General features: G+C 37.4%; 1 protein-coding gene across 1 annotated transcript; it reads left to right on the forward strand.

Annotated features, from left to right (window-relative positions):
- The first annotated feature begins 1876 nt into the window (after positions 1–1876).
- Positions 1877–9272, forward strand: LOC145219796 (uncharacterized). The gene is made up of 8 exons (XM_080087138.1): positions 1877–1967; positions 2343–2486; positions 4743–4886; positions 5129–5260; positions 5413–6703; positions 6890–6992; positions 7201–7393; positions 7831–9272. Exons 1-8 carry the CDS (start codon positions 1877–1879, stop codon positions 9270–9272), a joined length of 3540 nt encoding a protein of 1179 aa, XP_079943264.1.
- Positions 9273–16030: the final 6758 nt, after the last annotated feature.

The raw sequence follows: 16030 nt of genomic DNA on the forward strand, positions 1-16030 counted from the left end.
TCCAATTCCTCTTGAAACTTTTGAGGAAAACATTTAAACATTTCCTTGCCCATGACGTGTTCGTTACGCCATGTGGGCATAATACTGTAATGACAGTTTTATATTGATGCTTTTAATACGGATTTTGAAATGTATTTTTATCTTTGTTATCTTCTGTCAGCGATAACAGAAATTCAATACAAACGTTCGCAAAAAAATTATGATTTATTTGCATTAAACTGTTGATAAACATTGCGACAGTTCGTAATGGAAGCACAAGTTGTTAAATTTCTTTTGTTTTTTTACCTTTTGTTGTTTACAATTTGATTTACAAACGTACTTTACTGTTTTTTAAGCAACATTAGGTTATTACAACTTGACGTTAGTGTTTAATTTGTTGTTGTTTCGTTTGAACTGATTTGCATTACGATTTAAAAGTTAGTAATTTGTTCGGCGCCAAGGGCATAATTTGTCGTTTTTTATTCACGAGCTTGGTAGAGTTTATAATGTGTTTTTTACGTAATAGTAATTTCCGTTAATGTATATTATTCCCCGAATTTGAATGGCAATGTTTTTTGAGACTTTTGTTTTGACGCTATTCTTTCTCAGTCATACATATGCACCATTCTCTTTTATTTAATTGACAAGTTTTATTTTTTTTACTTTGGAATTTCTAAGCAACATTTGTCAAACAACAGGAAAATGTTTTTTACAAAAAGCATTTTTTGGCAGCTAACTTGCAAGACTTTTTGGGTTTAAGTACCTGACTAGCAAAACAGCATTTCTGGGTTAACACAACTCATGCACCTCAACAGGCAAAGGAATTGAGTGCTACAAATGTGCCACAGACGGAAATTACTCGAAAGAAAAGTACAAGACAGTGATCAATCAAAAACCAAAGTACACGAAACATAATTATAAAAAATATTGGGTCACAATGTTGTACAGTGTTCATGAGGTCACGATATAAAAAACTTATTTTTATATTTGAATATTTAAAACATCATTACAATGAGTGTAATTTTGGAATAAACCACCCTTTGCTAGAACTACCAATGGGATAAAGAAAAAGGAAGCTGTCTTGATTTTAACTGTTCCTATTGTAAAACAAGGCCAACATATAGATTATGCGGAAAAAAGCATCATGACTCAACACATTTTGTTCGAGAAATAATTAAAATGTGGTTGAAGAAATACATGTACATGTTGTATTGGGCAACACAACAAAAATATCTCTATAAACCTAATTATCTGTTACGTTGTGCATAATTATCACTTGAAGCGTATACAAAATAAATAAATACATGCATACTATTTAGAATCTGATATTTGAAAAAATTCATTGAGCTGATTGCAACTGCAATCAAAAGGATTAAATTAAAACTAATTCGGTCAAATAGAGATTGCAATGAGATGAAATACTTTCTTCAATTCACAAATTTTTATTTTACAGTGTCATAACGTTTTTACAATACTGTTCTATTAGACCAAAGTGACAACCGCATTAAAGTCTTGCCGCCATTTGGCGAGGTTTGTGAGGGCAATGACTACAATAGCTTTGGTGATCTTGATTTCAGGGATGTGCAAAAATATTTTAAGAGGACACCACTTTGTGTAAGTAATCTGTTAGTTTCAGTACACGAATTTGTTTTTGTTTTCCGGTTTTGTAGGAAACGGAACCACATATGTTTTGACTTAAGGACATACCGACATTGTATCATAGGTTGCTTTAAATTTGAACATATTTGATACTGCATGGTGTTGAACTATACCAACAATTAGGGTCCCACCAACTGGAAATTTACTAAACTTACAGATTAATTTAGAGGTTAATAGGTTACACCAATTAGCAGAATAGAACAACTTTTCTGTATAACAGATGAATAGTAAAGACGTTATGCGTTCTGCCTTGGATGACTGGATGAAACGGGATCAAGAAAAAAGTAAACGTCAGTACTTGATACAATGTGGGGAATCAACAGAAAGAGGTTAATATCGTCAATTACCAAACGAAAACAAATCGTGATTTTCACAAATCTATTATTGACCAAAATTTAATGTTGAATACAGATAGACAAATCACAGCTAACCCAATCTTCGTTAGTTAGACCAAATACCCCCAATGAGAAGCAATTATTCAATAAATGGCAGGATGTAAACAATTGTAATGTGTCAGTACCGACATTGTTATTTGTGTTTATGATGTCATGCACTGTTTTCTATTTGGTTTCCTTTCATTAGTTTATTTTTCATGACATACATATACCGTTACGACGTAAGCTTTTTTGGTCCATGTCATATACTGATTGTATTATGCAATGATCATTTGGCACAAAAACTAAGCACAACTGTGGTACTTGTAGGATCATCGAGTCGATGCGGTTATGACTGCTCATTGTGTAGCGCTGTGGAACGACAGCCGCACCATCACCTTCAAACTTTACAGGAAACATTTCCGCTTTTTCACGACCTGACTTGTGAGGACAGCGGGGTCGCAGTCCTTACTTGTAGGTTGTGTGCAGAACAACATGTGGTACGAGCCGATGAACAAACTTTCGAGGCAAGGTTTGTTGACATACGATCAAAGTTCAAAACAAAAAATAATGGAAAATTTGTGGAGCATTTTACCAGCAGTGTATGGGAACCCTTCTCCAATGCAGCCTAAACTTAGCGATTACTACTCTGTAATGTTTGTGGAACGTTCCACCGTCAAAAGGGACTGGAAAAAGAAGATCGATGCCAAAATAAATGCTAATTGACCTTTAATAGGAAAGTAAATTAAGAAAAACAACGACGTGGGTGGGATGAAAAAATCGAATATTGATGTCTTAGTAAACGTTTTTACTTGATATTTGATAATTTAGTATTTGGAAATATATTAACCATGGTCGTAAATCAGGCCAATTTTTCCGGTCAGATTCGTATTTGCTCTTGAACAAAACAGGCTTGCTTCGGGGCTGGCTTTACACTTGGCCACGCTGTGTCGCAATTTCACTTTGGTAATTCTTAGTTTTGCGCCTAAACTGGCTCATACGTTTGGATTTCGGGCCGAGTTCAAACTCTAACTTTGCGACCGTCTACTACTGTGACATAAAACTATAATAACTTGTATGTACTGTAGTAACTTGATTGTGAGATAAGCTGTACTTGTGAATATATCGTGTACATGACTTGTAGTTAAAATACAATCTGTGTAATGACATCATTATTTGGATTTCGAAGCTGTGTCTGTTCAGGTAGTACTCTTGCACTTGTGTTGTAGATTTAAGATTTTTTTGTAGATTTTTTTAGGGTGTATGATTTATTTCATACAAAAGCCTAATACGAAATTACTACTAAAAAAATCGATGGAGAAGGACAGTACTAAACTTGTCATGAATTCGGAATGGATGTAGAAACTGACTCAGCACGATTTGCAGCATGTGGTGAGCCACGAATCGCTACTATAAGTAGACATTTGGGCCACAGACCGAAAAACGATATTCTTGTTTATTTGGCTTTATCATTTGAAAGACTTTAGTTATTTTATCTCTCATCTTGTAAGTTGTAAGGCAAATAGGCGATTGTAAAGTATCCTTATTTCCGTTTACATTTTAAGATTATTTGTGGTATCATAAACAGGCACAAAGTGCTAGCTAACAATACGGTTTTACAAGTCTTTTATTGACTGTTTCAATAAGTTTAAAAACACAAATCTGTCCTCTGGCTTGCAGGTGCGCCAATTCAAGACGTGCACTGTAACCTTACTTAGAACCGGTTTGAATTGCTGACTTCGAGAAGCGTTGTGGTCAAAGGCACATGGTGGATCAAGTAAATATTTTTTCTGTTTTGCTGAACAAAAGGGACGAGAAAAACATTTTCTCAAATCGACTTAAGCTATGAAACCAAGCAAACTTCGTTGCGTCACGAATAAACATCCAACCCTTGAAGGGAAACTAAAGAAAACTGCACAAATTCTTTGTGAATCTAAAGCTTCGTGAGATTAATATTATCAAGGTCAGATCACGTTTCACGCCCCATTGTCAGATCTAAGGAAGTTTGAACTCGTCGTGTGTTTAGTTTTGTATATTTTTGTTAAAATAAGTTTAAAGAAGTTGTTTTGAGTTTCTGTTTGAGCAGTGAGCTAGTGAATCGAAGTTGATTATATTTTGATGGCTACCTCGAGAAATATAACTGTAAATTTTCAGTCTATTGCAGGTGTTAGAAATGCGTTAAACGTTAGGGATTTATATAAGCCGACGTTTCGACGTCATATACAGGTCGCTTTCATCAAGGTAAATAACACTGAATGCGCGTGGAACAAGATCAAGGATTTATTTCCTTAAAGCTGTATTTCGGATACGTTCCCTTATATAATTTAAAACGATAATCGGTTTCTATGCAAAGTTTTAAAGCAAGTCCGGTGCAATAATAAATACACTGATTTTTCATAATACTGGGTAAAATGTAAATAAGATCGATTTTCATTGATGTTTTATCGCACAATGCAAAGCCAAGTCGGTGACCAAATTATTCTCACCAACTTTGTTACCGATGTCATGTATTTAAATTTTCGCAGATTGAGTGCTGCTCGAGTATAACATAATGGCCAAAGTTGGGATCCTACTGTATCTATGCTGTATTTTTATAAAACAAGGTAAGAGCTAGAGCAGGGTTTCAAATATATTAACAGCTAACGACGGTACATTATACACGAGGGTCTGAAAACCCATTTTTGGCGAAGAACATACAAAAGTTCCACAAGCGAACATTTGTTTTTGTAGTAAGCAGCGCTCCTGGTAAGTCACTCTGCAGAGAGGAGGACGGCTACCATCGCTGCGTTGGATCCAGCTTGTGTATTCCGCGGTATATGGTTCACGATTATCACCCAGACTGCCCGGGAACTGACAAAAGCGATGAATATATGGGTTCGTGATTTGTTTTGAATGGTTGATGTGGCATATCTGCACAAGTGCATGAACATTAAATGCAAAGACATTGGGATGGTTTTGTGTCGCTTGCAGTGTTTCTTTGTGATACAAGTGCCACACAACAGCAAAACTTTATGCTGCAAAAAAATCAAATATGAAAGTTTGTAACCGGTTTTCAGAAAACTTATCAAATGAATCACTTTATAATAATTTCACTCACTATCATTATTTGTCCAAAGATTCCCTCAAATGCAATGACGATGAATTCGTCTGCCGCCTTTCAAAAAAGTGCGTACCTCGGCATCTGGTTAACACACCGGAAAGCTGCAAACTTAACGAAATCTTGGTTTTACCATGCAGGAATGATTCAGGTAAGATGAGAGCAAAACACATTAAAAGTTATTCACAGTCAACACTCGCGTCTGGAAAAATATTGTGTCAATAAATTGGGCGACTCCATTTTCCATCAGGAGCAAACCAAAACGACTGATATGACTCGATCATTGACGTTTGTTTGTTATAGAGTTCACATGCAAGCGAAGCAGGATTTGTATTCCACGTTGGCTGGTGCAAAACGGAAAGCGTGACTGTGACACGATGGTGGTACGGGACGGAAGTGACGAAGAAATGAGTCTCGCCTCGTGCGATATCTCAGAATTCTCTTGTTTCAAAAACAACACTGCTCCCCTGCAATGCATTCCAAGAGAATGGGTTCTGGACGGCGTAAATGACTGCACAAATGGACGGGATGAAGTTGACAAGTTGACAAGTTGTCACAATGACACTGAATTTCGATGCCAGACAAATGGGAGATGTGTGGCAAGATATCGAGTATTAGATGGATTTAACGATTGTCCCGATGCTTCTGATGAGAAGCAAGCTCTCAAATGCAGTCCAGACAAAGAGTTCCAATGCAGCGACAACGGTCGTTGTATTCCTCGCTCGTGGCGAGGCAACACATTCGTGAACTGCAAAGACGGAAGTGACGAAGTTCCGTTGACAATGAGCGACACTTGTGTGGAGGGAGAGTTCCGTTGCAACAACAGCAAGCGATGCATTCCCAACTACTTGTTGTGCGACGGCATGGATCACTGCGGTGACTGCAGCGATGAGATTGAGAGCTGCAACGAGCCGAGGATGATTCGCTGCTCAAATGATCCTGGCACTTGCGTTGTCCGGACTTACTCGTGTGATGAATACTCAGATTGTCCAGGAAGTACCGAGGACGTGCGACAAGTTACCGGTTTTAAATGTAACAAGCAGATCGCTGGGCTTGACAATCGCCTTGAATACTGCGTAATTCCACAATGGTCGTTAACAGACGAATATCCAAACTGCCAAGACTCATCCGACTTATGTTTTGTAAACGGAACTTTCAATTGTCACCGCTGTCTGTATTCTGACATCATCATCTCACCAAAGCAGTTGTGTGACGGAATTTTCGACTGTCCAGATGTCACAGACGAATGCCTTTGCGCACAGAGTGTCCCAGCATCGGCTTCGTCAAGATATCTGTGTGATAATGTTTGCAACGGAGTCCCTGGAAGCTCACCCTGCATTTTCTGTAGTCAAGGACAAGTTAAATGCGGTTCTGAAAACGTTTGTATTGCCAAGTCGCAAGTTTGTGACGGTAGAGTAGATTGTCCAATCACGAAGCTTGACGAGCTGAATTGTGGGAAACAGACCAAACAGAGCAGCATCATAAATATTCCTGACTTTCAATGCAACGTCATTAATTCTGAAGTACGAGCTTTTGCTACACTTGTTATAGACAAGGACCTTGTTAACTCTTTTGTTCCAGTTCAAGCTAAAAGGTAAGATCAAGTCTTCGAATTAAAAGCAAAACAGTAAATCGGAAATACAACTTCCGAAAAAAAATAAAAATTCACTGCGGTACAATTTTGGCTCTTACAAAATATATTTTGCAAAACTTTATAGTTTTAGATTCGACGACAAAACGAAAATGCAAGATAAAATCTTGTGTGCTTTGTACTTTGCAGGTGTGATGGTATTGTTGAATGTTCTGTGTTTGAAGACGAATGCAGCGAAAGAGCAAACTGCAGAAACCGACTTTCAGTGTGCGACCAAATTGCCGGTCATCACGTAAGTTTTATAATCTCAAAAAATCTCATTTGCAACATCAAATGGTTATTATTTCTATGCTGATTCCAGAAGTTCAATTATTTCGGTTTTGCGTTACAGCCTTTTCCTAGTTTGACTCAGTACTTTGTTGTCTTTTGTCACGACAAAGCACAAAGTGAAGACAAAGCACGCACAGTGATCACGGTGTGTATTTGTTTATGATTTTCAGTTCCAAGTTCCTGCAAGTATGATTGGAGGTCAGCAAGTATGGTTTGAATTGAGAAAGTGCACTCCGTTGTTGGACCTAATCTTCGGTAAATCGGTTTGCAACGGGATAGACGAATGCAGAGAAGGATACGACGAAACAAATTGCCCCAACCACTTTAAGTGCAACGCCGGCAAAGTGAGCTCTATACTTCAAGGTAATATTTAAAGTTTGTGTACCTAAGATTTATTCTGGAGAAAGTAAGAAAGTTTTTTTGTTTTTTAACTTCGTTAGCAACACTTTTCTTAACATCGTCAGCAAAACATCGTTTTAATAGTCACACATTTAGAGCAAAAAACTAAACCTCAGTTGTCAAAACATGTCTTTCAAAATTTGTAATTTTAACGTACTAACATTTCTTCACTTTAACATTGCGTCTGAAAGTGCGATAATAAATTGAAACAGTAATGAGCAAAAACGAAAAATCAATACGTATTAAACTACACTCGAGCTTTGACACTTTGCAGGGTCAGAAATCCCGATGTGGGAAGCTTTGTTATTTGGGGTACAAATCTTTTGAGCTTTGTTTTTGTTGTGCCACAAAAAATCTAAGATTAACCAAGTCCATTTGCATTAATCTGTCACCATATGCAGGTTTTCGCGATCGTATCAGCATTCCAGTAGAGAAAACCTGCGACCTCGTGTCCGACTGTGTAAACTCGACTGATGAAGTGAACTGCTCGACCACCTCACACTTCTACTGCGGCAACAAAAAACCTCTGTTTGTTCCAACGACCAAAGTCCTCGACGGTGTTTCTGACTGCAGCGATTCCTCGGACGAATGTCCTCCAAACTACTTGCAAAACGACGCACTTGCATCCAACGAGCAAATGATCAAAGTCCGCGCCCTGGAGATCCTCGTCTGGTTCATGGCTGTCTTCGCGTTGTTTGGCAACCTGGCAGTCATGATGAAGACGGCACTTTACTTTCATCGGTTGACTAGCGATAAAACACGTGTCAAGTTGGGATTAATAAATCGTGTATTGATATTTAATCTTGCGGTGTCGGATTTGCTGATGGGGATTGTTCTGCTCGTGATCGGGATTAAAGCGGTTGAGTTTTCAGGCATCTACTGTCTGTTTGATAAAGCATGGAGATCAAGCGACTTGTGCAACGCCGTTGGTGTTTTGACTGTAGTTTCGAGTGAAACATCGGTCCTTACCCTGGTTTGTATTACTTCATATCGACTCTACAGCGTCTTCAACCCCTTTAACTCCCGGAGCGTCAGAGCACGAATCGTTATGATGTGGATCTGCATCATCTGGCTCATTTCCTTTTTCACCGATTTGCTTCCACTCTCCCGCTTCCTCTCATCCGATATGATCACAAGCGCTCAAATCACACCAAGTCCTTATTTTCACACTGACAAAGTTTCACTCGCTGAAGTCAGGCAGTTCGCGTTACGCATCGGTGCCCTCGAAAACAAATCTCAACCACAAGTGACGTCATATGACTGGGTTGACCTTGCCGAGTATTTAAGGTCAAGTCACAGCTATATGGCGCCCATGTGGGACAATTATTTCGGTTATTACAGCAGCAGTAGCGTTTGCATTCCTCGCCTGTTTCGCATCAGCAAAGAGGACACAAGCGTCAACATGATGTCATCAATCGTGATTACGTTTAACTTCGTCGCACTTTTGTACATCGCCACCGCGTATGTGATGATTTATATGAAATCCCGCGAAAGAGGGTTGGTGAAAGCGAAGAACCATCAGATCAAGAGCATGCAGAAGAAGATCGCGGTTCTCATAGCAACCGACTTCTGTTGTTGGTTGCCGATTTGCATCATGACTTTCATGAGCATGTCAGATCACATTTTGACCCCAGACTCCTACGCAGTTTCAGCGATCGTCCTTCTTCCCATCAACAGCTCACTTAACCCGATAATCTACACCAACCTCCCACAAACCATCTACTCAAATGTAAAGAAATTAATAGATCGTGTCAGTTTGGCTAGAAGGATGAACTCTAATTTAGTTGCTTTTAGCGAAGGGCAACCACGCACTACGGGAAATTCAAAAAGCTCGGAGGTCTGATTTAGACAGCACGATGAACACAAAACATCACGCAGAACGTCCTCTCATCCAACTGTATGTCGATGATAGTTAAATAAACTTCTAAAATTAGTCAGCATGCAAAAAAATCCTTTCTTCTTCTCCTGTTGTGTAGTTAATTTAAAACAATGTCACCAAGTTGTCGTTTTCAAACATCAAACATAATACCATGTTCGCAATATTTTGAATGGCCGCTTGTTAATAAATGTGTGTGTGGAGTGTTCTTACAAGATGGGTTGATTTGAAACTTAAATTAATCTGAGTGTACGGTATTATTTCAAACACAGCTTAAAAAATACTAATAGATGAATGTTAAATCTTTAGTACAGAAGAAAAGTAGAGCTAATAGGAAAATCTTAAGATTAAGGTAGCACGTGACACAGATGCTGTTTTGCAAAAACTGATTACAGATTAACTTGATACATCACAAAATTACAACACAAGGAAGAGCATGGCAAATGATTTTAAACGCGAAAACTTTTTAAAAAAAAACTAAAGTACACACTGGGTTGTTTTAACATTCACAGTCACAGCATGCGGAATTAGCCAGCCAAACTAAAAGAGTTTCAAAATTGATATAAAACTTTGCATGGATATCGCATCAGCCAATAAATACTAACTTCATAATAGGTAACAGCAGATTGTACATTCATGGCAAACGTAAGTATAACGGTAAATGTTCTGTCAAATATTTTTTTTGTCACCAGTAGCGAGGAATTAAACGTGAACAAAAAGTCATTAACTGTGATATTAGGTTTAACTTCGTCGCACTTTTGCACATCACCATCGCGTAAGTCATGATTTACATAAAATCCCGCGATAGAGGGTTGGTGAACGCGAAAAACCATCAGATCAAAAGAATGCAGAAGAAAATCACAGTTCTCATAGCAACCGACTTCTATTGTTGGTTGCCGATTTGCATCATGACTTTTATGAGCATTCCAGGTCACATTTTGACCTCAGACTCTTACGCAGTTTCAGCGATCGTCCTCCTTCCCATCAACAGCTCACTTAACCTAATCTTACACAGGCCATCTACACCATGGGTTCTTAACAAGGGTATGTGTACCCCTTGGGGGTACGAAGTATCAAAGTCGCGGGTACGACATGCAGGCTGAAATTATATGCTATTTAGGCATATTTGTAAAGAATGCGTAACAAGTTGCTTTGTTATATGTCTAGAGCAGGTTAGTTTTGTCTTACTTAAAAATATTGTTTTCATGCATGCATTCAACACCCAAGTTATATTACACTTACTTTAATTCCTTTCATTACAAATTTATTTACTTCCGTCGGCTATTGTAGACAGGGTACCAGAAAATTTTATAAAATTTACGAGTGCAAAAAAGGTTAAGAAACACTGATCTACACGAATATACGAATAAATAAAGTTGGCTACTTTAAGTTACGCGTCTCGCAGTTATACCCGGCTCCTTACTTCATACGGTTATTTAATACACAAAAACCTCAAAAATTTGATCCAGTTTTGCCAGGGTGCCGCAATCTATTTATCTCTATGATAGGGTGCCACAAGGTCAAAAAGGTAGGGAATCACTTATCTTCACCAACATCCCACAGACCATCCACTAAAAGAGAAAAAAATTGAAGCATCGTGTCAGTTTGCCCACAAGTAGAATAGCGAAGAGCAACCATGTGCTACAGGGAATCTAAAAAGTTCAAAAGTCTTATTTTAACAGCCCTTCCCCTCTACTGGTTTACGACAGAAAATATTTACAAACATGTGTAGAGAATTGAAATGTCAATTTCCAACGTTGGGTACATCTGACTTACATTTGTGTTCATTTTCCATTCATGTACATTTGTAAATGCCGCTTGTAACGAGCCCACAAAAATATGACCAGTCGAAACCGCTATTGAACAGGTTTAAGTTTGTGGGTTGTGTGATTGTACCACTAGGTCCAATTATAATGAGTGCATCGATTATAATATTTGTATGAGTAAATGGAACAGCCTAAAAGTTTTAAGTAGTTAAAGGCTACAGATGATGTGAGAATTGTTGAAAATAACTATGTGTACAAATTGAGAAATTCTATGTACTTATAAACATGCGGTGTTTTATGCTTCCATAAATACAATGAAAAAAACATCACCAGTATTAATACAAAAAAATACGCTGCAATCTTAAAGGTATAGTCACTTCGTGTAGTCCACAGCAAGGGACCAGAAGTATAAGCAATTAAATATAAAAAAACGCCGCCCTAAGCTGGAGTAGCAAACACAACCTGCGTATGGACAATACAAAACTTGTGATCTTAGGACCATAGCACATATTTATTTGTCGAACACGATTTTAAGTTTTAGAAGCGTGAGTTCGTCATAACATGTAAAACGTATGTTGCTTTTGAAGCTGTTGTTTTTTGATTAGGAACGCGAATTTAATGCTCTACAAATCCACCTTGTCATTTCGCATCTCAGTAGTCTTTGGTACTCTATGGAATCAAAACGACGTAAATAATCGTCAACTGTCATGAACCTTTGCTACATCTTATCGTGCACTGCATCCTGTCATAAAGCAAGAAATACTGAGCTTGTTCCGTTCAAATTAAACTGGTTATGTGTGTTAATAGATTGAGCTGTATATAGAATGATATATAGCTGTGCCTGTCACCCGGCAAAGAATTATTCCTTGTTGTTTGTGCGAGTGTTAGTTTTAAATGTTGTCTCTGATTGATTGTATATTTAGTTGGGTTTAGTGTTTGTTTGTAGTTTTTTGTTACGCTTCAGTAAATGTTGTGACGATTGATGATGTATCAATACGAACATTCTTTGCATATAAACAAAACAGCTAGTATTTCTAAATAGTGTGCTCAAATTAAAATCAATTGTGATTGTAACAAGGATGGATCGACGACTTTTGATTTGCTGTGTTATTCTGTGTCTCTCCACTATCGAAGGCTGTTCTGGTGCTTGTTGCAACACAGTTTTGTTGTTTGCTGGATTATAAAACTATATAAACTATAGACTATACAAGCTACCCTTAATTTAGCTTGAATCTGCTTTGACAATCATTGAATAACTGAAGATAAAATAATACTTTGGTTTTTGACACGTCAGCGTAATAAAATAACTCCGATCTTTGCAATATCAAAAGCTATTTTGTTCCAAGGAAGTTATGGAATTCACTAACATTTCTACTTAAACGTATGTGCAGGGACTCAGACATGCTTATCTGGTTCCCCGTCGTCAGTGGACGCATCGATTCAATCACCCCGATCCTGTGATGATAATACTTTGAAACTTATTGATGGAAGTAAGTTATGTGTATCCGAAAATTGCGTGGCGTACCTAGATCAAATTTATTCATCCGACGTCCTCTGTAACCCTATTGTTATGGGACAGAAAATAATAAATTAAATCAACAAAGTACTATTACTATATTATTATTTAAAAGTCAAAAAAGGCTATTTGTTGTTGATACTCGACCATAAAAAATCGTGACATTAACACGGTTGTACACTGAAAACAAATTAAGCTTAAGGTAACACAAATAAAATTTGCTATAAATGCTTTGGTAACTGTTGTTCGGAATCATTCACCATTCTTGTTCGGAATCATTCACCTTTCTTAATAAATAAACATAGAACATTAAGTTAATTTTATTTTACTAATTGCACCCAATATTCTTAAAAGTCGACAATCTGCTACAAACAAGGATGGCAGTACGGTACGGTACGTATTGCGTTGACCGTACCACGTACCTCGTTACGTAGAGCGTACCGTACCACCGTACCGTACCAAATGTCAAAAATCAAAGCGTACCGTACCACCGTACCGTACTCAAGGTACGGTACGAAAATTTGCGTACCGTACCTTCAAATAAACCAATCGGGATTAAGTTGGATACATTTTATGTCAATATAACATGCACTTAAAGGAGAGTTGTCTAAACTCTATACAAGCTGTCCCATTACAACCAGCTTATTCGAAATGAAAGGTTGATCCGTTTTCTACGATGGGCTCGTGCAGTGACAGTGTGTAATTTTCAACAGCATATTTCTTTAAATCATTGGTGCGGAAGAGACTACAACACTAGCTAGCTTTTTCAACTAACTGAAGAATCAATTACAAATGCCGAGTTAATCTCTGTTCTTGTCATGTGCGCGTTTTAATAATACGGCTGTACGTGTAACCACAGGCGCCGAGTTTTGTAAAAATGCAAGGTGGCGGACGTAAATTGTGACGTCACTTTTTGTAACGTCACTAATGCGTACAAGCACACGAACCCACTTTAAAGCCCAAGAAACTTTCAATAGAATGTAACATTCGTTAAATTCTTGAAAAAACATTTCTTTAAAAAAATATTTAGTTGAAACAATTTGCTATAACGTTTTATTCGTTTAACAACGTTTAGAAAATGTTTCATCAAATTGTTGCTCCTGTATCACCTTAAGTCTAAACCAACCATTCATTACAGTACAATCGCATTGTACATAATAGTGGCCATACATTCACTGTCAACAATTTGTTTGACGTCATAAACAAAGCTCTAACCAAAACACGTTGTAGTTAACATCCGTTTTGTTGCTTTTTTGTCAGCATGCTTGTTTAGTTTCCAAATTTCTCCAGATTTTACGATGTTTCGTACTATACCGCTACAAACAAATCAAAATTTTCGCAGTGGCCGCCACCGTACTTCACAAACTCACCCCACCACCGCCCACTCGGCAGTCGTCGCCTATGCGTGTAACCCTCCTTCTGCATAGTAAGCACACATTATTAAGCAGTGACGTTCTAAACTTTTTTGAGCCCTATTTTGATACAGGGAACTGTGATGAAATCATGTTTCAAACAACTTAAATTCAAGTTTCAGACAAATTTGATATTATCTGCAAATGGTAACGATTCAAAAATGACCGTTTAATCAACGTTTAATATGCGTACCAGTACGGTGGTACGGTACGCTTTTACGCTCTAGTGATCGACCGTACCACGTACCGTACCCGTACCTCAGCTTTCTTTGCGTACCGTACCTACGTACCGTACTTTTTGATGAAATTTGCTGCGTACCGTACCGTACCGTACCATCGTACCGTACCGTACCGTACTGCCATCCTTGGCTACAAAGAGTGGTTTTGTAATCATTCATTATAATTAAATTTGCTTTTCAGATCAGAAAAGTTCAGCAATAACGGTTGGAGGTAAAATAATATTTAAAAATTCTGAACGTGGCTTTTTGAGTTTTTAATATTTAATCTATAATTGACCAAATGTTGGTTATGTTAAATTTTCGTAAATAACCGCTGTTTCAAATAAGATTGTATTTTGAATTTTATTATTTACCTATGTATAAATATTTAATTTAATGATTTCGGATTGCAGTAAAGAACGGCGAATGCTGCTACACATATTCTAAAGGAGCTTGCCACGAAGCAGGAGTCTATCGTTTGGGTAAGCGTGCAAAAAGAATATTGTATTTTTTCGTTTGATTGTAACAGCAAAATATTGTGGCATGATAATATACCTTTAATTTAACCATACAAAAAATAGCCTAAACCTAACATTATAGTTAATTATGAAATAAATTATATGCGGATGTTGTAGCACGGTGTAGCACCACAGGTGCAAATAGTTTACAAACCTCATGTGTCTCATGTGTCGTGTTTTTAGCGTATTTCGGGGGAAGCGATTGCAAAATCAAAAACATTGGAGAGTGGAACCAAGTAAACCATAACCTCTACCGCATCTTTAAAGTCGATGCCATACTTAAGAACGGAGATAGTAAGTTGGCTTGTTACTGTTTATGCAACATTTTTTTCTTATTTAGCAGCCGAACAATTTGTCAAGTCAAAACATTCAAGTTCATGTTCTTTAATTAAAAACAAAGTAACCCTCACCCAAGTCAAAGATATAAATAGTAATGGTAAAGCAGTATGAAAAATTGTGTTAGTTACATGGTTAAAAACTAATGAATTTTTTAAGTAATGAATTTTTAATAAAACTCATACTTTTTTAACGTAATTCAATAATATTATTATTTTTGGTTACAGCTGCAATAGAATTTACTGTGAAGCCGTGCATTGTATCAGGTATGTAGCAATGAGTGAAACGGCCATTGTTAATAAGCCATGTAACATAAATGATAAGCCAAGCTTATAAAAAACTTTCTCATTAGCATGTGCAAAAAAGTTTATTGTGATTATGAATATGATTTGAGACCCTTATTAGTAAAAAGCATCAAAAAAGCATTTTAAGGTATAGATAGGCTTTTCAATTAAAAAAAGTCTTTTATTTTTTTCATTTTGAAAAATGATGTAACTTAAGAGTTGCTTTGACAAAAACTTAAAAACACTATCGTAGATTGTGTGACTTATAAATAATCTTTTCAGCAACATGTTCCGAAGAAGCTTCGATCACGGCCATAACTTCACCCCCCACAGTATCCATGTCTCATCCTTCCCAAACCCAGTATTTTAACAACAGCGTCAACGCAACTGTCCCACCTGGGTATAACTGTACCCCAATTATATCTTCAACCACCCCAGCCGTCAATCCAAGCACCCCCACAATGAACCTATCTTCAAGAACCGTGATCTCAACCACCCTTAACGTTAATTTGAGTACCCCCACAATAGACGCAACTACTAAAATCCAAATTACCCAAGCCGTTAGTCCGGCGGAGTCATCTACTCAATCCGTCTTTCCAATTAACACCACCGCAACTGAAGTTAGTGCAAACGAGAAAAAACAAACCACGCAGCAGGAAGGTAAAATTTGTAGTG

The sequence above is a fragment of the Phallusia mammillata genome, chromosome 1, assembly GCF_965637545.1.
Source record: "Phallusia mammillata chromosome 1, kaPhaMamm4.hap1.1, whole genome shotgun sequence".
In the NCBI taxonomy this organism is placed as follows: Eukaryota; Metazoa; Chordata; class Ascidiacea; order Phlebobranchia; family Ascidiidae; genus Phallusia; species Phallusia mammillata.

Excerpts from the sequence above, each read along its gene's own strand:
- LOC145219796 (XM_080087138.1), top strand. The coding sequence starts at position 1,877 with ATGCGTTCTGCCTTGGATGACTGGATGAAACGGGATCAAGAAAAAAGT. Across the intron at positions 2,487-4,742 it reads CGGGGTCGCAGTCCTTACTT|TAAGCAGCGCTCCTGGTAAG; the intron begins GTAGGTTGTGTG and ends TTGTTTTTGTAG. Across the intron at positions 4,887-5,128 it reads CAAAAGCGATGAATATATGG|ATTCCCTCAAATGCAATGAC; the intron begins GTTCGTGATTTG and ends ATTTGTCCAAAG.